We start from the raw sequence: 22431 nt of genomic DNA on the forward strand, positions 1-22431 counted from the left end.
GACAGGTAAGTGTTGTTGCTGTGCTGTGTTAGGTCTCTTCTTCTATCAGTACCCATACAAAGAAGAAAGAAGCATATGCAGCAGGTAAATAGGAATGATGCCCTACAGATTCTTTTAGTTGAAAGTCTAATTTTTTCTTAGAAGGAAGCGGGGGAGAAAACATGGCACTGATCTCCTTTCACCTTTATAAGGTATAAGAAAGTGTTAAAGCCAAATATTGGGACTATTTACTTCTCTGCAAGAGTTCTTAACTGTGGAGATTGCTGTGGGATAAAGATCACTGTATAGCAGTTTTCCCAAAAGTGAAAAATAATACCAGTCTGTGTCAGAGCTCTCGATATCAAATATTTCTGGCCCTGAGGAAAAGTTTGTAGAGGTGAAAAACTGTGTATGAGCAGCATAATCTCTACCGTGTGGAATTTTCTTTAGGGAGTTTTTTTAAAAAAGTAATAAGTTTATGTAATCGTGTCTATATTTGTATTGAAATGAAATGAAAATGTTCACCTACAGAGCTGCTCACAGTCAGTAAATGTTTCAGACTTCCGGAAGAGTTGCCCAAATAGGTGAATAAATGGGGCATGGGGCAGCCTGCCATACTGTGAACAGGCAGGAGCAGGAATTGTTGTGCAAGTATTCTCAAAAAAAAGGAAAGAAAGAAACAGAGGAGGTGGGGAAGGGGAAACGTGCATCCATACAAGTCTGTGTATTCCTCTGTGGTATAAATACAGCCTCTGAATGGAGCTCTGTTTTTGAGAAGCATTACTCTCGGTACAGGCTGTAAAGAGGGTACAGGAATAGAAGACTTATGTGGAACAGGAAGGGTAGTCTAAGAGGCACTGGAAGTAAAATGTTAGTGGGGAGATAAAGGCCTAAAAAAAATATAATCTAGGTTTTAAAACAAGAGAGCTGCCTCTCTAGTGATTTGGGCAAGTCCAGCAGTCGAACTGGATCAATACGGTGCAACCTCTAGAAAGCTGTTTCAGCCCAAGGCGTAAATAATATCATTCAGGAAGTACACCAAGATTCAAACCTGGAATCATATTCAGCATGTGGTGATGTAAAGTCAAAATATGTCAAGGATCCAGGAGAAGATTTAGTTAACACAACACGTACGGTAAGTTAGTACAGAACCATTCATTATTTATTCCAGTTCTTTATTAGTAGCTCTGTCTTTTTTGCATTTTCATTGAGCTAAGCAAACGATACACATACATTATTAAATCACCAGTATTGCTTGCTATTATAATTAAATTACTGGGTACATTTTGGCTCTTAATTAAATCCTCAGTTTCTGGGATGAGCGCATTAGCTCTGATGGGCTTGGCGTACAGACGTCTACAAGTATTACTACTATCTATCTCATAGGAAAATGTCAAGCCCTGTACACAAGGCCCCATTACAGAGTTAAGGTAGCTCTACTTGTTGGTCCTTTTTCAGTAATCACTTTTTTTTTTTCCCCTCTCCAAGATCTGATGTTATTCTGGGTGGGAAACAGATATTTGCATCTATGGTAGTACAGCCTATGGAATTAGTGTTTTATAAGAGTACTCCCACTTACAATAGTGGCACCTAGTTAGATGGCTTACCTCAGTTTTATGAGGTGTCTGATCTTGGGCAGTGAGATTCCTTTTTGGCACAATTCTGCCTTCTTACTGCATATCTTCCAGCCTCTGCTCTGTTTTTTGGAATCATTCTCCCGCATCCTACGGGATGTTGTGAAATTAGGAATGACGGGAGGGTCTGTGTTCACTTTGTTCTTGGCCACATGGGCATGGATCTGAGTGCTCTTTTAATGAGCACAGTGGTGGTGTTACGTCCTCCAGGACATATCATTGCAGGATTATTGCCACACAGTTATTCAAAAAAGGGAAATGCTCTTCACCTACACAAGATTTAACCTTTTAATTTTGTATGAAACTCCCCTCTCCCTTAGGTTAGTTGTACAGTGGTGTTAACTGTTTGGTACTGCTGTTGGGAGCAGAATGTTTTATTTGAAAATTGTCTTGTTAAATTAAACCAATTTTTTAGCTTCAACAATTGGCAAAGTCTCTTAGAGAAAAGTATTTTGTCTGGTTACACTAAGAAATAATATGATTATAATTACAGTTTTTATCAAGTTGCAGCGTATTTCACAACAGTGGCAACCTGCCATTTATGCTAGCTGGTATGTCAGCTTGTGGGGTCACAGCTGCTGCTTGTGCCTGGCTGCTCTGGATTGCAACTTGGATGGTGAAAAAGATTGGAGGAAGACCCATAAGATGAAATGAGTAGGCAGATTGGTTTTTTTCGTTTGCTTGTTTGTTTATTTTTTTAGTATAAAGTAGTCCAGAAGCAAATACTGCATGTTGTATCAGTGGGAACTATCATGAATCTAAGTTGCTCAGTTTGTCTCTAACAGACGGTGACCTTAACAAATAAATCCTTAGCGGGGTGAAGGAGTTCTGATGTAAATGTAGTTACTCTAATGTGCTTGTGTTCCATAGGACAGATCCATTGTGTGAAAAATAAGAGACTAACCACCACTATTCTTTTTGGCACACACTGGAACAAGTTACAATCGTGAGTGAGACCTGCAGCATTTATTATGAACCTGAATTGCAGAATCATAGAATGGTTTGGGTTGGAAGGGACCTTTAAGATCATGTAGTTCCAACCCCCTGCTAGGGGCAGGGACACCTCCCTCTAGACCAGGCTGCTCAAATCCCTACCCAGCCTGGACGGACCAGACCTGCAGCAAACTTTTTTAATGGTAGTGTAGTGTTTTGAAGCAGGAATGCTCTATCTGTCACACAAAATCATTGAGGACCCCCTGAAATTCAGAAATAATTTCCTGAGAAGCCTCAGTTCTCTTCATGAAGAAGCTCCTGACTTCTGTGGAGTTGGTATCCACCAGTGCAGAAGCAGCACTTGAATCTAGGAGAGCATACCTGATTTTTTCCCCTCGAAGTAAGCCATCTTCAAATAAGAGCAGACCATTTGTTTGGGATCTTCTTTGTAGGTACAGAATCAAGGAATAGCTTAGTGTCTTACATAAAATCTCTTTCTAAATTGTTAATAATAAAAATGAATAATATATGCTCTGTCTTCAAGTGATAGAAATTCCCTGTTCAAAATCTGTATCAGGAAAAAATGGCCATCTATCTGTTGACGTAAAGAAGTATGATAAATAGGAAACTGAATTTCAAATTAGCACAAATTGGGTTAAAAGGTAGTTTGTTTGCAGTCTGCACAGTGCAAGACTGCATCTTTTGTGCTCTCTGAAGCAGCTTCCCAGGCTTATGATCATCTAAAAAGAGGCAGAATACACTTTGAAATGCAGGCTATATGTGACTTAAACTTGGAAATAAAAGGCCTTTGCCTTGGAGTCTGAGGAGTTCTTGGAGAATCTTCAGCAGTACCTGTCCAGTGGCTGCTACAGGACTATGATGACATCACCTTTCTTTTGTATACAGTGTCTTTCCTTGGTGGTTTGTTTCAATTATAGCTTTCTTGTCTCTAATGTATGCCCATACATACTGCTTTATCCTCTTTGTGGAAGACAGAAAACAGAGCAAGAAGGAAAAGAAATATTTGTTCCCCTTTTTTCCTAAGCGCAAACTCCGTAGCAGAAATACAGAATTAATTTCCAGTACCTCATAAGCATCCCGAGTCTCAGGCATAAAAGTTTATTTAGCATCACAGATGTCACAGATTGGTGTTCTTCTAAGCATGAAACCTGAGATAATGACTTCAGCACAGAGTAGCATATTCAAATCCCAGGTGTACTTCCAGTGCCATGGATGGATTGGCAGACTGAGGAACATTTTAAGGTATCTTACCACCTTGGTTCTTTTCCTGTGTCAGGGAATCAGAGAATCATTGAGGTTGGAAAAGACCTCTAAGATCATCGAGACCAACCATCAGCCCAACACAACATCATAGATGAAATGTGTAAACCAAAAGATAGTGAAAGGCAGGGTGCAGTGACCACAGAAGATTTGCTAAGGAACATGGAACTGAAATGCCTTGAGAGATCCATTTTAAGGCACTGTGTGTATTAATATTTGGAAACTTGTCACTTGGAGCACTTAGCAGTTTAAGTTCCTATCCTTCTTGGAATGGAAAGGGTGTGAAGGAATGCATCAAACTATGTTTTGTGGAGTTTTACTAAATACACCTATTTGGTTAAAAACCTTCACCACAGTAAGAGGTATTGCTCTTTCCCCACAGGAAAGAATGACAGTGTTCCCAGCCAAGTTACTGTGACTTGAGGTCCATGGCATTTTGGGGAAAAGGAAGCATGAGAAGAGTTTAGCTTATTTAATTCCAAAAGTGTGTTGTTCAGCTTGTTGGGGTTGGGTCTGTTTGCTTTTTATAGAAAATGTCAAGAAAGGAGAATGTTCCTTGAATTGTGTAATGTAAGCTGACATTGCTGATGCAGAGTGTTCCCCCAGAGAAGGAAAAAAAAAGATATTTGGAGTTTGTGCAAGAAGGGAGTTGTGTAGAAGGATCTCAACAGGCTAGAATGTTTTTGAGATACAAAATAGCACTGCATACAAGCAGTGCTGGAAGCTTTGCTAGGCTAGACTGTGGTACAGCTTTACTTTCTTCTCTTGCTGAATACTCTTTCAAACAGCCACCCAAATACTGGGGAGATAAACTGCACTACACTGAGATCCATAGAGCTGGGGTTTTCTCAGGTATTCATTGCACAAGTCTTCAGGGTCTTGACTCTGTCTCCGTAGCCAGTGGCTGTACTTGCACATTTTTTTTCTTACCAATTTCAAGTGTTGAAAAACAAGGATTTCCCTCCTGCATTTTTAAAAACAGCTTTTTTTGCTAGTACAGTTTGCAACAAACTGAGCTGCCTTCCCAGCTGGAGCGGATGAGGGGAGATGCATAAATGTTACTGTGGAGATTACTGCACTCTACTGGAGAATGATGTCCAGTTATTCTGAGCAGTGCTGGAGCAGCATGTATCACTGCACGAGCTGATCTTCTCTGTGTGGCTTAGCCATGTTGTATACTGTATCCTGAAGGTATGTTTACCTTGTAATGATATGTTAAAATCTGTTCTTGCACTTGGTGTGGAACACAGGCTTGTAGAATTCTGCATATATGTGTATTTAGGAATGCAGGAACACACCTCTGCATACATGGGGTTCAGTTTTCTTCAGTAGATGGATCTGTCATATGAAGCACGACATGCTGTATGCTATTCTTACAAGAACAAGAATGTGAATAGCAGGCAGTTATTAAAAGGTTGTGGGAACACGTAACTACTTGAGTAATGTACAGCAGGATCTTTCAAATAGAGACACTGTGAAATGTTTTTAAGCCACTCTGTAAATATGTAAGCTGTATAAATATTTAATAACTTTGCTTGCCACTTCCACCACTTTTCAAAATGTTCTTGCAAACAAGGAAAAGAACAGTTTTCCTTTAGCAGTTTTCTGAATGTTTCATCAGTGAGATCAAGACCAGAATTTTGGGGGAAGAGGGATAGAATTTCCTTTCTGTTATGGCACTGTTTGAGTAACAGGAATCATTGTATTACCTGTATCTTCTGTAAGAGTGTGATGTTCTCCAGCAGCATTTGGAAGACACAGTGCCTGACCAAATACTCCCACCTGAGTGATCCCAGCCGTGCGCTGTGCCACTCTGGTGATGGTTAGCAGTAATCTGCATAGTGGGCATTTATGCCACATTCTAGAAAGCCTGGCTGTATTCTGTTGAGTTAACATAGAGAAAATACTGAACAAAATCGGGGACTCCTCCCCCAATTACAATTTGGCTTTTGTGTCATGAATTATTACGCCACTTACTTGAATTATTTCTGATGCTTCATGTATTTTGCTGATACTTTTACAGTAGTAACTTTGAGAATTTGAAGGCAAAGTTTAAAAATTAAAATATAGTTTTTGTTTAAATATTTTTCTCACCATCATTCCATACATCAGTTCAGTCACTGCTCTTGAATGCAGGAAAATGCAGTCATTTTTCATTATACATGCAGTGAATTAGGTCTGCTCTATTCTCTGGTCTTGAATAGAAGCTGATTATATTCTTTCATCTCACATTACCTTTTTTCAGCAGTTTCCTCAGGAATGATGAAATCAACTTCACAGGTGCTTGTGTGCAATTGTGGACTTCTTTGAATGCTGTTGTTTCAGCATGTCCTGTGCAGAAGAGTCACCTGTATGGGTACAAGTCAGGCAGAGCCACAGCACAGTCGTGGCTTTAGCTACTGATGCTCTGGTGATAAAATGGAGGTGAATTTTGGACTGATTATGGAGAAGTTTCTGGGCTACTTAAAGGAGCCGTAAGGTTTTGATGCAGTAAATAATGTTTTTTCCATGATGTCTGCATTAGAGGTGTGAGGAACAGGTGATTCATGGGTTGCTTCTAAAATCAGAAAGCAACTGCAGTGCTTTGAGACGTATGATTGTGTTTACTAGATCTACATCTTTTATGCTCAAAGTGGAAGTCTGAACTATTTTTGGTTGATGACCACAGTAAACTTATTTCAGTTGGAAGATGGATTCCTTTTTCCAATGCTCTTTTCTGTAGCAGAGGGTTTATTTATTTTGCCTTTTAGCTGTAATGTGCTAAAAGAAGTGTTTCTGCAGTAAAATCCTTTAAAGGAAACAACTTATATTTGATATGTTCCAATAATCAACAGTAAATATACCAAAAGAGCACATTTATCCAGCTCTGCTTTATAGCCGTAACAAGAGAACTACTCAGCAGACAAAGCTTCATCTCTAAATCTGGATTGGTTTTAAGGACCTGAATGGAAGTATATGTAATGGCCATATGTCCCAGTACAAGTCAGTTAACTGCTATAGAAGCTGATGGCACCAAAACTACATCAAGCATTAGTGTGCATAGAGACTGCAGAATGACCCTGATGTGCAGAGCAGAGAAGAGTGAGTATTGCAGTTATAATTTAATTGAAGAAATCTGCTCTGAACTAATGACAGAAATTTTCAGAACTGCTGTTACTCAACTGCCTGCCATGTAACGTTATCCAAGTCCTTTAAATTCTAAATGAAACCTTACACAAAGGAAAGAAACAAAAGTTCCAGTCTTTTAAGTGACTTAATCACTTGGAGTAATGGGACTGGAGTTCTGAAGTCTGGTTCAGAAATAAGACTTACAAGACTCCTACTGCTTTTTGAAAAGAGTAAACCCTCTCAAATAAGAACAGCTGACAGATGCAAACCAGTCCTTAGCAATGTTCAAAATGTGGGGGTATTCTTTCACTTAATCAATTCTAGTTAGCAATTCAAATTCAAATAGATACATGAACAACAGGTTTAGGTCTTTCAGTTGCTGCAATTAGTAGAAGCACTTTCACAGACTGTAAATGAGGAGGATTAAAAAATGAGAATCACTGTCATTTTTGCATGGACAGTTATAGGAATTCAGAAGAATATAGAAATTCTTGAAGAATAAGGAAATAGTTGTTGAACAGAAGAAATATGGTGTGTTTCATCTGGAATGAATGCAGTACACAGCACCGTTAGCCTTATATGAAAACGGCTGCTCTAAAAAGAACTAAAGCGTGTTTGATAAAGATGTGACAAAGTGCAGAATGGATTGTATTTTCTTGGGGAGAACGAAGTAAAAAGGAACACCATGAAGTTATACTGGCGTACAAAAGGCAAGGGGCTTTGTAGAAGGAGAGATGGTGCAAATGAAAGGTCCTGTTCAGAAGTGATAAATCATCTTCTAAACGTGTTTCTTCATTAGATTTATCAAACTTTGTCAAACCAAAGGGTACTTGTTGAAACTGTGCAGAAGATTGTGTACATACTCCGTATCTCTTAGATCACGTGAGACAGCATTTCTACATAGACTTATTAACCACGTGGACAGAATCAGTAAAACCATTAGGACTTAAAACCAGTCTTTACCTAACTGGGAACTGAAATGACTTCAGCACAGTGTGCTGAAGCCGGGTTTCAGGCATCTGCTTCTGTTACTTCCATTGCAAATAAGTTGATGGACTTTGACTGATTTTTTTTTTTTGGCTGATCTCATCAGCTGTTTATGTGTCCTTGTGTCTACAGTGACATTGGTTCTATAACTTGAACTCTTATTTCAAGAAATAAAGAAGGGAAAACTTCAGTCCTTGCTTTCTGTAAGAAAGAATGGAATGAAAATGCCAATTCAGCATTAAAACTGTACTCCAAGGTTGTTCCCATTTTAACAATCAAACCTTGAATTTTTGGCACCTTGAGGAAGATATTCATCACATCTCAGTGTTGTGTGAGCAGATTGAGATTGAAGTAGAGGCAGTGATCACAAGGGGAGAGATGTTATATCTATCTCAATTCAGTCTGGATCATTTCTGTATTCCTGAATTCTGTGTGCCAATACAGGAAACTTCTTGCTCTGTTCCTATTAGTGGGTTTCAAAGCCAGCCACAGATAACAGACACATATTTTCCTAGTTGGTGCTATTCAAACAATGAGCAAAGATAAGTCAATTTTCTTGAATTTTCTAAGAACAGTTCTGTGTGTGGTACTTTTTCCTTTTCTGTTTTCATAACAGTCACATTAACATAAAAGTAGCCTGTTCTCTCCTACTATTATGTCTTATGGTTCACGAGCTTGAATTACTTGAGCCACACGCACACACACACACACATGCACATACTCTTGATCATTAGCTCAGTTTTATCTGTTACCATCTGTCAAATGTCATCATTTTGTAGTTTGAATCTGTTGAGCGTTCAAGGACTGGCAGCAATGCAAAGCAATCCGTGGGAGGCAAAGTGATGCTCTTTGTACCCATATTCAGGAAAATGTTGCAGCATAGGCAGTAGCATCCCTCATTTCATATACAGTGGACTACGTGGACCCTGTGGCTGTGTAACTCTTTTTACTGCTGTATCATTCCAATATTACTTACGACAATATCACATTCATTTTAAAGATAGGAAAATTGAGACAATGTCTGTACTGCTATACGGTGTTTGGGCCAAGTAAGTCAAAAAGCTGATTTTCTTGGTGGACTAGGAGGAGGACGAGGTGGCTGCTGGAGATGCCCTCCTGGATTGCTGAGAAACATGAGCTTTAGAGAGAGACAATGATAACCCACATTTTTTATCTACAGAACACGATGATGTGGCCTGACATGGTCCTGCATCAAATGCCCGTTTGCCCCCATGTTAGTGTTGGAACAGTCCATGACAACAAGCTCCTGAAAACAGGAATGCATCAGGCAGTGATCTCTCTCTTGGTCAGTACTGACAGTCCTGCTGGGAGCCAAAGCTGGGCTGCTGTACACATGAGTGTCATAACTGACATTCCATGTAAAGTAGAAAGGAGCTCAGTGAAGGTGAGAAGCGTGCTTTTCTTCAAAAAAAAAAAGAAAAGAAAATCCATTAGCTTTGTTATCATCTGGGCATGCCAGGTTTAGACTATTTGAGGGACTTTTCCTATAAGATGAGAGGATGGCAAAAAACCACTCGTGACTTGAGCTTTGACACTGTGTTGATAAATGTGCAAGAAATACCGTAAATAATCAGATAGTTATTAATGCCACGTAAAGAAGGTAAGTAGAAGCTTGGAGCCAGCACTGATTTTTGGCAGCTGATCAATTCCTTAGTAGGTGCTACTTCACTTGCGATTCAGGTAAGATTCTGCCATTTTAATCAAGTCCTTAACTTCCCGTATTTTTTTTCCCCTGTCTCCCTTTCCATGGTAGGTTATGTGTTCTGTATGCTACATCGCCTTCCTGAACAGCACGACTGCACGTTTGACCACATGGGACGTGGACGTGAAGAAGCCATTATGAAAATGGTGAAACTGGATCGCAAAGTAGGAAGATCTTGCCAACGCATCGGCGAAGGATGTTCCTGAGTGCAAGACTGCAACCAAATGCTGTTCTCTTAGTTCACTAATGTTAGCCTTATTTAGGACAAAGTCAGCCAGACACCTTGTACTAGGCAAGTTTCAGACTACAGCCAATCAGTTTCCTTTCTTTAGCCAACCGTCCTGGTACTGTAGTTTAGGGGATGATGGTGGGTGAAATTGATTTCTGGCTGGTTACTAAGGTGCCTGCTAGCCACCGTATAAAAATTAAAACATGAAGAAACATTATTTTTGAGCATGGCTAGTGGATTTAATCAAAACGAGAAAAATCCAAAGGCTTCTGTTATTGCTGGAGTCACTGTAAAAGCCTTACGCTGGGAACCTTCCAGCTGCGGAGTTAACACAAATAGTTGTATAGAAGCTGGTGTAAAAGTTTGCTATGCACGTGGCTTTCAGACAAACTGTTTAATGTGCAGCCTTTCACTTCTTCATGCCTGGTTATTCCTGAGGAGGTGAAATACTACCGTGAGCAGCAACTGCAGCTGCTTAAGCCCAGAAGACCTGACTGGTCACTCGTGCCTTCATCGCGTGTGGCTTTTGAGTTAGGCAGTGTCACCAGCATCAGGGATTCTGTTGGGGTAGGAACATCTTTCTGGTTCTTCCCAGGAAGCCAAAAAGAAAGGGGGACAGAGATTCTTATGAAAAATTTTTTATATCTATCTTACTATAAGGAACCTATCAGGGGTTTTTTGTTTGTTTTTTTGTTTTGTTTTGTTTTTTTTTCCTCTCAGTTAAATTACGATCACTTTAAAGCCAACTCCATCCCAGAGCAGTAAATGGTGCATACATTTTACATGGCATCCACAGAGATTCTGAGGGTCGTGTGAAGATTCCACAGACACTTGAGCAGTGCAGCCATTCCCACCGGCCGAAACCTGATTGGCTCTTGTTTGCCTTTTGCTAAGTGCAGGTATCTGATAATTGATCAAATAAGGCTAATTCACAGCACAGTAGCCATGGCTGGATTCTACAGACTGACTTTCTGTAGCTAGACTTATATATTGGGGAAAAAAAAGGACATTTTGTAGCAAACGGAATTCAGTAACAGTATTGGGGAACAACCAGAGAAACACCCTGTATCAGATTGAGTTTGTATTCCTCACATCAGAACGTCAATGAGATAATCACACGGGTTACACCAGCCCTGTTTCTATGCAGCTGAACGCTCTCACAAACATCTCTGCCCGCATCTATTGCAAAGACGGTAAAGAAAGTGAATATGAAAAGCATTACATGGAGTAGAATGCTTGGGCTCTGTTGAGACCCATGGGTCTGTGTTACGGTATGTCACACTGAGTGGAACTGAGTGGCACCGGTCTCGTCAGTTTGTGAACAAAAAGCAAACAGAATATTCAGCACGTCTCCTGCTGCACACAGGGCTTACGCGAGTAAAAAGGGTTTGTACTGAAGTGACCCAGCTTGATCCCAAGCGAAGGGTAACAGTCAGGTACATCTGTAAGAAAACCCGAGGGAGGGAGAGATTTTGTCTCATTTTCAAATACTGGGCAGGTAGAAAACATCAGAGGGGTGAAGTAACCGTCACTTGGAAAAGCCCAGCGTTGTGGGAGAACGCTTGGATGAGTCAGCCTCCATTCCACTTGGTACAGGTAATTAACTCCTCATAGGCTAAGTCATGTTGTTACTCCGGTAGAAGCATTTAACAAGGAGATAACTAATTTAAAAATAAAAATGAAACATATCTCCACACAGGCGTTCAGCATCTGACTGTATTAGCATAAGTTAGCCATGAAGCAAATCAGAAGTGTCCCATCGCTATAAAATGCAAGCTATCTGAACAGCAAGTGATTTATTTTTTTTAGTTATTGTTATTATAGTTATTATTCAAGAACATGAAGCCAGCAGCAGAATCTTCAGTAATGTGCTGCATTTTCAGGAAGCGGTCCTGCTGAAAGGGACCGTCCAAGGATAGGATTTACATTTGCCATGAAGAATTTCTAAAAGCACGGATTTCAGCTGCTGCTGTGATACGCACTTTCTTTTCCTACAAAACCCTACTCATAGCATTTGATGGGCATTCTGAATGACACGCGAGACTTCTCTGCATTAATACTGAAGATGCTATTTTGTTCCTCCTTAATGCTCTCTTCAAACTCATTGCAAGTGCACAGATGGTTTCGAGGTGGCTCTCGCGAGAACGCTACTTAAAAGTTCATGTGAATTATGGACAATGTTCACTTTAAACAAAGAAGTTGGGGACGGGGTTGTTCCTTTGCAGTATCTGTTCTGTGAAGTTTGTTAAGCGTAAAGAAAGCTTAAGTTCTTGTATCTTAAAAGAAGATCTTATTTAACCCTTTTGTGTTCTAGATTTACTTACACATGTAGCCTAGAGCTCAGTTTTAGTTTAACATTGTGAAAATATTAAAAGAATCTTGTAACTTTATTCTTTTTCCTCCTGCTAAAAAAAAATTAAACCAATCAGATTAAAGTTTGAATTCCTTTCTGCCTATTCCAACAGGTCTGGCTATTTTGCACTATGAATCCGTTGCAAGCTCATGTAAGAAATATGTTAGTGGGGAAAATTCCAACGTTAAGCCAGTAACTTGGAGCTGCATTTATGGTTGGTGGAAGGCGAACGGTATTTTCTGCCATTTTGAAAGGGGAGAATTGTATTTTTGCTTCATTCCAACTTAGAGATTTTGTTTGTACACAGATCTGGCTCAATCTCCTGTAGCCTGAATATTGGTTTAATTTTGAAGTTAGATCAGAAGAGCAGGTTGTCTGTGCTGCTGCGCAGGTCAGGTGCAGACTGTGCACTCTGCCATTGCCATGGAAGTTTTAAAATGTCCTCAATGTTCTTTCATGCATCAGCACCTGCAGTCGCTGCATGCTTCATGGATGTTCAAGAAATAGATTATAGATTCTTAATCGTTTAGAAGCTAGAAGCGCAAAGCTAATAAATGCGTATCGAAGAGGAAGAGAGAACAGCAAGGTGTTTATTTAAAACAACTTTGAACATTGTTTGGAATTGCAATTGTGCCTCATTTCTGGAGCGTGCACACCTGTTAATTCCTCAAAAATGATTGTGGTACTTTCAGTTAGCAAACTGTGTGTGATTCTTGAACAGCATGGCTGTGTTACAGTAAAGGTAAGTTGGGTAATACAGCTCTTCCCTGTTTTCATGTGTCAAACCTACAGCTGGGTGCAAACTGAGGCTCTGAAGAAAAATAAGAATTGCCTTGTGACAGTTTTGGTTGTGACAACAGAGCCTGTCCTGAATTACACCTGATCTCTGTTTTGAATCGGTTTCGGGTGTTGAATGAGAAGTGATGTGGCTGTTAAATGAGAGAACTTGAGCTTCTCTTCAGTAGTGCACAGGCAGCACCCTAAAAGAGCCCTGGTGCAACTACAGCGGTCCAGAAGTAATACTGACTACTTATATCTCCCCGTGGAACGGGATGAATAGATTCAAATCTTGAATGACTTTCTTCTTTTGGCACATCCGCAAGCCATTGGCCTCTTGAATACAACAGCCTGTTTATATTCAACTCATTGTGTTGCACCGTTCATGTTGCAGTCATTGCAGTTCCTTCTGTGAGTCCGCTACAACCTGTTTGAAAATCTCTGCGCTGTAAGAACGTATTTTTTAACTTACAGTGACTGTATCAGAACAAAAACTCACCAAGAAAACTGATATTAATGGTGTCATTAGAAATAGAGCTTTTATACCAGAGCCTTAAGAACTGTACCAGCGCAATGACAGCACCCGTGTGTGTTGCCTGCATGATGCACACAGTCAGAAGTGCCCAGACAAATGAATTGATAATCTCCTTGTCATGTGGTAGTTACTGCAGTCAGCTGTCAGCAGAGCAGCAAAGAGAGGGTCTAAATGAAGTGATCCCTTAATGTCACAATGAGCTGGTAGCCAATTTGTGCTGGAAATAATGTTGCATGCTCCCGGGTACTTTGAAACGTAGAAAACAAACAGAAATGTTTTTAGACAACGCTATTTAAAATGAACTGTGTTTACTGGCACCAGATGTTTATTTCATCACTCAAGTACCTGACTATAATACTCCTCACGAAACAAAAGTAACATAAGCATTAAGCAGCGGCTCAGCACAAAAGCTGCTGTGGCAAAACTGCTCTATGAAGGTACAGTTCTAGTGTGAGCAGCTCGTAACTTTACATGAGAGTGCCTCTGTGTGTACTTCATGAAGGACCACACTGGAAAAGAGAGTGAATAAGACTGAACTTGAACAATATTCACAGTGCATGTTTTACGTGGTGAACTTGTGCAGCAGTGGGTAGCAGCTTTTCAAAGAAAACAAACTGTAATGGTGCTGCGAAGAGCCACTCTTAAATAACAGTTCTTGAAGCCAGCAGTCACAAGGGTACGGGTTTCTGTCTCCTTCTCTTTATTCATTTCTCCTTTTCATTGAGGCGTCAGTGTGTGCAGCTGGTCAAGTAGTTCAGCTTGAGTGTGTTTCTTCTTGGGTTCTCAGTACGCACAGAAAAGAAGGCACCAGCTTTGTTCCTTTGGAAGCCCCCATACCTTATTTTAAGTAGAATGAAATCTGGATGTTGGGCTGTAAAAGTGGTAACCTCCTTGTGCTTTTTACTGCAGCCACAGGCTGTTTTGTCACTAGCTGCAGCTTAATGCAGACATTATTTCATTGTTCTGGATGTTAGGCTATTTCTGAAACCTTTAAAGGGAAAAAAACCACCATAGTCCAAATCATAGTTTTATTATATTGTTCATACACAGCTTCCAATAAACTCTCTGTGCTTCATCCTGCAATGTGAAGTTGATGCAGGAGGAAAGAAGGCATGACAGCAGGAGGCAGAGGCTGCACATTGACTAGTGCGTACTGATCACCACCTCCTTCAAGTCAGCTCAGAGCATGCAGTGTAAAGAGGCAAATGATTACTTGCCAAACAGTACCAATTTTCTTAACTTGATACTACAGAAAACTGCTTTGTTCAGTCTTTGTGAATACAGCTGTTTAGAATTCTACTGTGTCAATTCTGAAACAGACATTATACATGAAGCAATGAAACACGGATAAGGGATATTTTGCTACAGGACGTTCCTGTTTTGCAATACACTCCTATTTTCTTAGAAAGAAAAGTGAGCAGAACCTTATAAGACTAACAGTAAACAATTTCAAATTCAGTATGTGCATCTGAAGAGACAGGAAAAGATCACTGAAATTACAAATTGAATTTAAAAGTGACTGTACCCTCTAACAAGAGGCTTTTGTTCTTCAGATAATAGCAAGCATTCATGGCAGTGGTTTAACTGTAAGCAGACTACTGCTTTGTGCTTTGGTTGTGCAGAGCTTGTGACATGCAATAGGATGCCGAGTTAATAACTCACAGCTCAGCGCAGTGACTGGGTAAGTAATGAGAATAAAAAGTACAGAGATCGATTCTCATCCATTGCCTCTCCCTTTACACAAGAGAACAGAAGATGGTGCTCACTGTTTCCTGGTTGCTTCATCCCTTTTATTCTTTTTCGAGTTACAGAAGACTCCTTCCTTCCCCGCCGCAGCTGTGCTCAGGTAGCACAGCGACCACACTGACTAGAATGTGAAACACATTGGTTTCCGTGAAAGCAAAGCATTCCTCTCTATCTGAAATGCAGCACCAGGACATCTCTTCTGGGTTCTCAAAACACTTGAAATCTTTGTATTCCTCTTAAAGTATTTAGGGTCTGTTTGAAGTAAAGAAGCAATCCTTTCAAACAAAGAAGCTATGGCATTTTATCATCTGAAAGTCTGCATGATCAGCATTTCTGCATTAAAAACAAAAAGGTTCATTGTTGAAGCATTCCTGAAATGCTTCATCTCATCTCTAATTTTCCAAGGAGCAAGTGCAAGACTTTCTTGGATGAAGCAGAAGAGAATGTCTGAGCCCTTTGCTAGATAAGCTGAATTTGGAATTTATTCTTAACTCCAGCAATAGCTTGCCTTTTACTTTTTTTTTTTCTTCTGCAGCATTCAAACTACACTACATTTACTTCAGATTCCTCTAAGCTTTAAGCAGACCTGTTTCTGGAGACCAGCTGCAGCATACTGCAGTTTGCAGCAGCATGAGCTGAAGATGATGAGCTTCAGGAATAAGCTAAATATTAAGTTACCATCTGTTGATGAACACAACTGTTCTTGTCTGCATTAAAGTTTAAAATGCTGGCTGGCTAGAAGTGTTTAAACTGAGCAGCCTGCATCAGACTTAAGTCATGCTTCTTTGGCTAGTCCGCCTGGTGTGCGTGATAGCCAGAGGTGTTACCTTCATTCTGGCTGCATGCAGAGCTTCTCCTTTGTTACCCTCCATGTTTATATAAATGAAAGTACTTGTCAGTTAAGCAGCAATTACTTGTGAATTCTGTAGTTGTCTTCAAGTCCTCTGCTCACTTATGATTCTCTGGTTTTGATTTCCAGCCTCAGGTTTTGCCAACGATCATAGTTCCAAACAGGTATTTTCACATGCCGTGTGCACACAAATCTGCTGGTAAATCAAATTATATTTTGGGGATCAAACACACCTATGTGCCTTTTATCAGTCCTTCTCTGGAAACGCAGCACGTACCACTATCAGAATTTGCTGGAGTTTCAACGTGATTATCAATAATTACAGACTTAGCCCTGGAAGCACCATTTGCTCACTCACAATTCCATTAAAAACACTCTCCCCACTCCCAAACAACAGAGGAGGTTGAGGGCATGCTAAGAGCTGTGGAATTGCAAGCTGGTAACTGCTGGGTTACTATTATTTTTCAATAGCAATTCTTCTGCTCTTCCTAGCATGAGGGTATGTGTGTATGTGTAGATATGTGTAAGGAGTTTCCTGTGTGTGTGTGTATGTAGGTAGATACAGGATCAGATAAATAGGCATTGTTGATTTTATTCCAGCTGTTACCTTGATAGCAATATTCCACCTCAGTCTGAGGCATCAGCTCCTGCTGAATTCAGGCACCTGTCAGCCTTCTACTCCCTGGCTTCTGAGCTTGCTGTGATTTCTAGAGGCTTGCTCCACCCACCCTGTGCAGAATCTCCCTCACCAACTACACTGCCCAACAGCACTCCCCCCACCACCCCAAACTGTCCTGTTCAGAGACCACACAAAGACAACAGAAAAGCAGAGATAATCATGTCTAAAGTTACTGAGATGTGTATTGCCAGTAGCTGTTTCTGTCTGCAAAGTAAAGGTTATTTTTTAAGTGTTAAATGACTGCTGCTGCTTACTATACAAAATTCCTAGAGCTGTGTCTTAGTTCACTGTAAAGCTGAGTTGTATTTCCAGCATAAATCCTTTCCACAGTGTTCTTATCTTTCTCTGTGGACTTCGTCAGTACAAGGAACCCAAAGGCTAGTTTGATGCTGCAGTCACCAGAGGGAAGCAGGCAGTATTTGGTGGCAGCCCTGCAGGTACTGGACATCCATTCAGATCAAGCATCCAAGGATGCATTTTTTTTGTCTGTTCTACCTTTAATTATTTCTTCTATTAGTTATCCTCATGTTTATATGTTACCTACAGAATAATATCACTCATTTGCTAGGTAATCTGGTTTCAAAAGCATCAGCACAACATGACACTGCGTGTTTGTTTGGCATCTTTACATTGAGCTTCATGAAAGCAGTTCTCAAGCATCACAACTACTGAACAGCTACTGATTGACATGGACATCACGGGTCACGCGGACCCAAAGCAAACATACTCTGTCAATCAGAACCAGTTCCTTGCCTTTGCTGTTCTTGGTCTGGATGATGAAGGTAAAGCCAATTCCACTGCCTCAGCTGCACACATGCAGGACTCGCCCGTTTGCTCCACGGCTGCAGCAGTCAGTGCTCTGCACCCGCATCCCAAACCCTGGAACATTTCAGGATTCACAGGACCCATCACCCACACATCCCAAAGTGACCAAGTTGTGTATTGTACCTGCTCTTTCTAATCACTTTTGTTGTGTGAAACAATAAAGCTGTTTATAAAGAGTTGCAACCTATTAAAGACGACAGTGCTGGTCTGTGATTGAAATGTGCGTTTTGGGGGGTTGTTGCATCAGCATTTGCCTGAAGGCAGAGAGGAAAGAGAGGAAATTAAACTTGTATCAGTTCACAGGCAATGAAACTTGTTAGCCCAGTACAATTTGCAAACGTCCAGCAAGGAGAAAGCTTGGTGCAGCACTGACTGTTTCATACCAGCCCTAATTCAGTCACTTAACATCACCACAGACTGGATTTCCATAGCCAACTTTAAGCACCTTTCCGGAGAAAGGAGGAGCTCTTATTTTGAGAGCAGTCTGAAAATAAAACCTGTCAGATGGAGCTGAATAAACCATCAAGATTACATAAGTTTTTGTAGAATGCAGCAAAAGATAATTCTAATCACAGAATCACAGAATTGTAGGGGTTGGAAGGGACCTCCGCTGAAATGTATTTTGAATACAACCCTTCTGATCTCACAGAAAGCACACGGGGAGCTGAGACTGAGGCAGTAACAGGAGAAGGAACACAAGGTGACAGGCATCCTGCACCATGTAATTCTTCACAGTAAGACAGCCTGACCCTTGCTGTTCTTATTGTTTATGGATTTCTTGGTGCAATTTTCTGTTTTAGAGGGCTTAACTGTGAACTGCTTGTAGATGGACTACACAGAGTACTGCTATTTCAAAGCATATAAGAAAAATGATAGTATTAGTCTTAGAACAGCTAATTTTTGTCTTTTATTTGAAAACATGTAAATAATAAATTGAATCCCTACATGCAGAGAAAAACGGAGAAATAAGAGGTGATTTTTGTCAGTGAACCTATGTAAACTTTCCTGCACATACTCCACCAGCATGTTAACTTGAAGCTATCAGGTAAATAGTCTGTATTTTGAAAAGATTAAAAAATTATTTGCTCATTTCAGACAGAAGCATGTTCTTCTTGCAACGTGTCTCTTTGCTTGCAAATAATTCTGTCTGCTGCTCGTGACTACTCGTGGGTCCCTACCTGTGCCAGCATAACTGGGCAGAAACAGTTCACTGCATGCCAACTCCCAGAGTGATGAAGGCAGCAGAACTTCAAAGGTTCACAGCAGATACACAGCAGATAAACTGGACAGTACAAACTATTTTAACCAGACGTTGTGCAACATCTCTCTGGTGGTGTGTGGGTATTGCAGAGAAAGCATAACATATTTTCTGTTGGTGAGGAGCCTAACAAACTAAGACTTATACAAACGGAGGAAAAAAACCTACCTTGAGGATGTGGAAGCTGGTCTTCCCAGAGCTGCAACAGGAGTAGGAAACTCACAGGACAGTCTCACTCACACAGGTGTTATTAATTCCAGAGATGACAAACCCAACCTTCACCTGCAGGCAGTTCAGCCATTTGTTTATATAATTTGGCAAGGATAGAGAAGTCATACTTGGCTTTAAAGCATGCATGTATCCCCAACTTACTGGAGTGTGGAAACTGCCTCTAAGAAGGAGTCACAGCCCAAACCCACCCATAAAGAAGAATCACGTTCCATTTGTGTATCTGTACATACTGAACATGCCAGACACACAGGAGAACAGGGCAGTGATGTGCACTATGTTAACAGTGCAGTGTGTAATGGTGGAGATAGCAAGGTGCCTCTGAAATCAATTTTGTGCTCTCCCTCTATACCACCTGGCCACCACCTGCCTTTACTCTGCAGGCCCTCTCCTCCAGCAGTAAGAAAAGGCTTCAGATCAGCTTCTCCCACTTCTACAGTACCATCCCCACAGTTCATACCTTCAGAAAGGCAGCAGATCAGCACTGTGGCAAATTCCAGGTCAAAAGCTGTAAAAGAGAAGGGAGAAGTGTAGGACTCCCCAGGCCACACTGGGCTGCTCAGATCTGTGCCAAAACTGTCCCCCTTCCCAACTAGGGCCTAAATAGTTGGCAAGCAAAGTTCAGCAAAGGGACACACATGTCCCACACACGCCTCCTTCATACACACCAGCACCTCTCATCTGGCATGCCAACAGTGGCCACATGTTCCACGGCACTGGGAGACTTGGTGTGGGTGGAAGGGGATGATGGCTTGGGTGGGACATCCTCCTGGCATCCAACAAAGGCAATGCTTGGCTGCTTTTTAGGATGAGTGCTGATCAGCCCCTGCAAGAAGCCAGGCTGTGGGCAGAACGCAGCTGAACTCCATTGATTCAGTGAACTGACCGTGCTCATTTTTTCATCTGGGATGCAGAGCTTCCTGAAGAAGCCAGCTTTAATTACTGACCCAAGCTTTAGGTGCATGAAGATAAACCTGAGCAGAAACAGCACATCTCTTTACCACAGTTTTAGCCTCTTCCTGCTCAATAGGAGCCCTGGACCACACTATTTCATAGGTTACACCCTGCTAACCCAAGTCAAGCACAGGATGGGCCCTGCATCAGTGAGCGCCCAGTGCCAAGATGTGACACAGCTTACCTTCCTCTACGCTGATCTAATGCTTTGGCTCAGTATTAGATATTCACAAGACATGGAAAATAGATGCGTATGATTTCTAAAAGGACAGGTCACTAGACAGGGTCACTTACATCAGACCACCATCTCCAAGCCATGAGAGTTTCCTGAGGTTAGCTGAAGTGCTGTTCTCCTTCTCACATGAAGGTGGATTGGGCCAGGCTGGATGTGTCTCTGGGCAGCCGGGTCTAGTGGTTGGCAACCCTGCTTGTGGCAGGGGAGTTGAAACTAGACGATCACTGTGGTCCTTTTCAGCCCAGGCCATTCTACGATTCTATGAAATGTGGCTATATTTCCTCCCAAGGCATCCGTCCTTTGGGATTGGAATCAAAGCATGCAAGTACGTTTGTAAAACACCAAAATACTTTAAAAAGCATTAAATAAATACAGACTGTTAAGAGGCCTTCTGATAGTATTAACTGCAGAATAACACATACACAAAAAAACATTTCTACCAGAATTAGCATCTGCCTGTGTGTAGGAGATAGCGTCACACATTGATTTATTTTACTGAGTGTAAATAAAGCCAATATGTGGCTCCTAGAAGAGAACACGAACAAAGGAAATCCAGGAGCTCAAGGTCAGGGTTTAAAGGACTTTTCTTTCATTTAAGTTCTAGCAGCCTTGAAAGCAGAAATTCTCCTCCAGCTTCCACGGCTTTCTCTTTCATAGCCCAGGCCCTCGGTAGCAGACTGGTTTCACATCTAGATTTACCTAATGATTGATGGATGAAACGTGTTGAACTGCAGCATTTAGAGCTGAGAAGTAAAGCTGAGAAGTAAGAGATGTATCAAATACATAACATAAAGACTTCTGATATCTGACTGCAATGAATCTTGTTCCTAGATAAACTAGCAGCTCCTTCATTTTGACCACTAAGATTCCTTCCCTTTCCACTGGCATTTAAGAGTCTCTCTGGAAATGCTGCAACATCAGAGAAACACAAAGGCTTGCAAATGTTTGGGCTGCTAGTGAAAACCTCAGGAAAGAAACAACAAACACTTCAATGCCATGAAAATGAGTTTGCTAGGATCGCTACACAGCAGATTGCAGATGACACTCTCCAAAAAACTTCTAGTGTGATGCTGCTAATAACATTTCTGTAGACAAATTAAATGCACAGCATTATGCAACTGTGTCACAGTGCTTCAGAGCACATCAGAATACCCCAAGAAACCAATCCAAAATATGTCTTAGTTCACCAGGCTCTAAAATGAGCCCCTCCTTAAACAGAGACAAAAACCTGAGCTCTGCTTGGGAAAGCAGTCAGTAGCGAAGTTTTAAAGCAAATCCTTTTTTCCTCATCACTTTGTCCTTATGGAAAAGGAGAGGGACTCTATCTCTTCTGCTGCAGACCCCCTACCCACGTCTCTGCTCTTCTTTCCCCCTGCAAGGTTTCCCTAACCGAGAATATAATCTTTTTCTGACAGAAGATGCAACGTTCTCTTCCTTCCACAGTAGCTACAAGAAAATAAACGGGCAGCTCTCCCTTTCCGCTACAACACGAAGCGCTTCAAACAGCCAGAGCAAACCAAGCTGCCCTGCCCCTGGTGACAAAGACCATCCACTGGTACATCTCATAGGAAAGGAGAACAAGAACTTCCTAGCATAGCTCAACTGACATGCCCTGAATCTGCCTTACCGCGGTGCACCCAAGACAATGAATTTCCGGCAGCCAAGGGTAAGTGAAAGGTCATTGAGCACGAATGGAAGACCAGGGGACAACGGGCTACCTGCATTCAATTCAAAGAGCGTTAAACCGGTGTTCCTGTTGTCAGATCTGATGCACAGCTGAAACATAAGCCACAAAGAGCTACAGAGACAATACTCCTCTTCCCTTTACAAAGAAGCAGCTAAACAGAAGGCAGCTGCCAATAAAGCAGCATTTGGTTAGTCCCAGATCTTCTGTAACCCCTAGTGCTTGTTGTCGACAAATGACAATAACAGAGGAATAAGCTCCCAGCAGTCCCCATGAGCCTAGTGAGAGCACTGGGCCCCCAGCAACGGACAGCTGAGCACTGTGTGCCACACAGCCTGCAAACATGCACAGAGGCTCTGCTCTCTCTGGTTTATCTGGGCAGCAGGATGTGTGTGCCACGCACTCAGTAAGCTGTGTGGGAATCAGAGGAAGA

The 22431-nt window shown here is 41.3% G+C and overlaps 1 protein-coding gene and 1 long non-coding RNA gene across 5 annotated transcripts in view; one reads left to right on the forward strand and one right to left on the reverse strand.

The window, feature by feature from the left end:
* Positions 1-12330, forward strand: part of ZFAND3 (zinc finger AN1-type containing 3) — a 130470-nt gene extending 118140 nt beyond the window's left edge. Inside the window, exon 7 of the mRNA XM_042875446.1 lies at positions 9697-12330. Within this exon, the coding sequence (XP_042731380.1) occupies positions 9697-9851 (155 nt within the window). The 3' untranslated portion in view covers positions 9852-12330. The remainder of the gene's footprint in view (positions 1-9696) is intronic.
* LOC122182304 overlaps positions 1-22431 on the reverse strand; it is a 39710-nt gene that overhangs the window by 7433 nt on the left and 9846 nt on the right. Inside the window, exons 2-4 of one of the 4 annotated variants that reach the window (XR_006179762.1) lie at positions 19586-19633; positions 19066-19179; positions 12798-14527 (exon numbers count right to left, since the gene is read on the reverse strand). This is a non-coding gene — a long non-coding RNA (uncharacterized LOC122182304). Of the gene's footprint in view, positions 1-12797; positions 16332-19065; positions 19180-19585; positions 19634-22431 lie in introns of those variants that run through there. The other 3 variants (XR_006179760.1, XR_006179761.1, XR_006179764.1) reach the window with 3 other exon arrangements.

This window comes from Lagopus leucura, unplaced genomic scaffold (genome assembly GCF_019238085.1).
Source record: "Lagopus leucura isolate 7727_CA_CO unplaced genomic scaffold, USGS_WTPT01 Super-Scaffold_73, whole genome shotgun sequence".
NCBI classification, from domain to species: domain Eukaryota; kingdom Metazoa; phylum Chordata; class Aves; order Galliformes; family Phasianidae; genus Lagopus; species Lagopus leucura.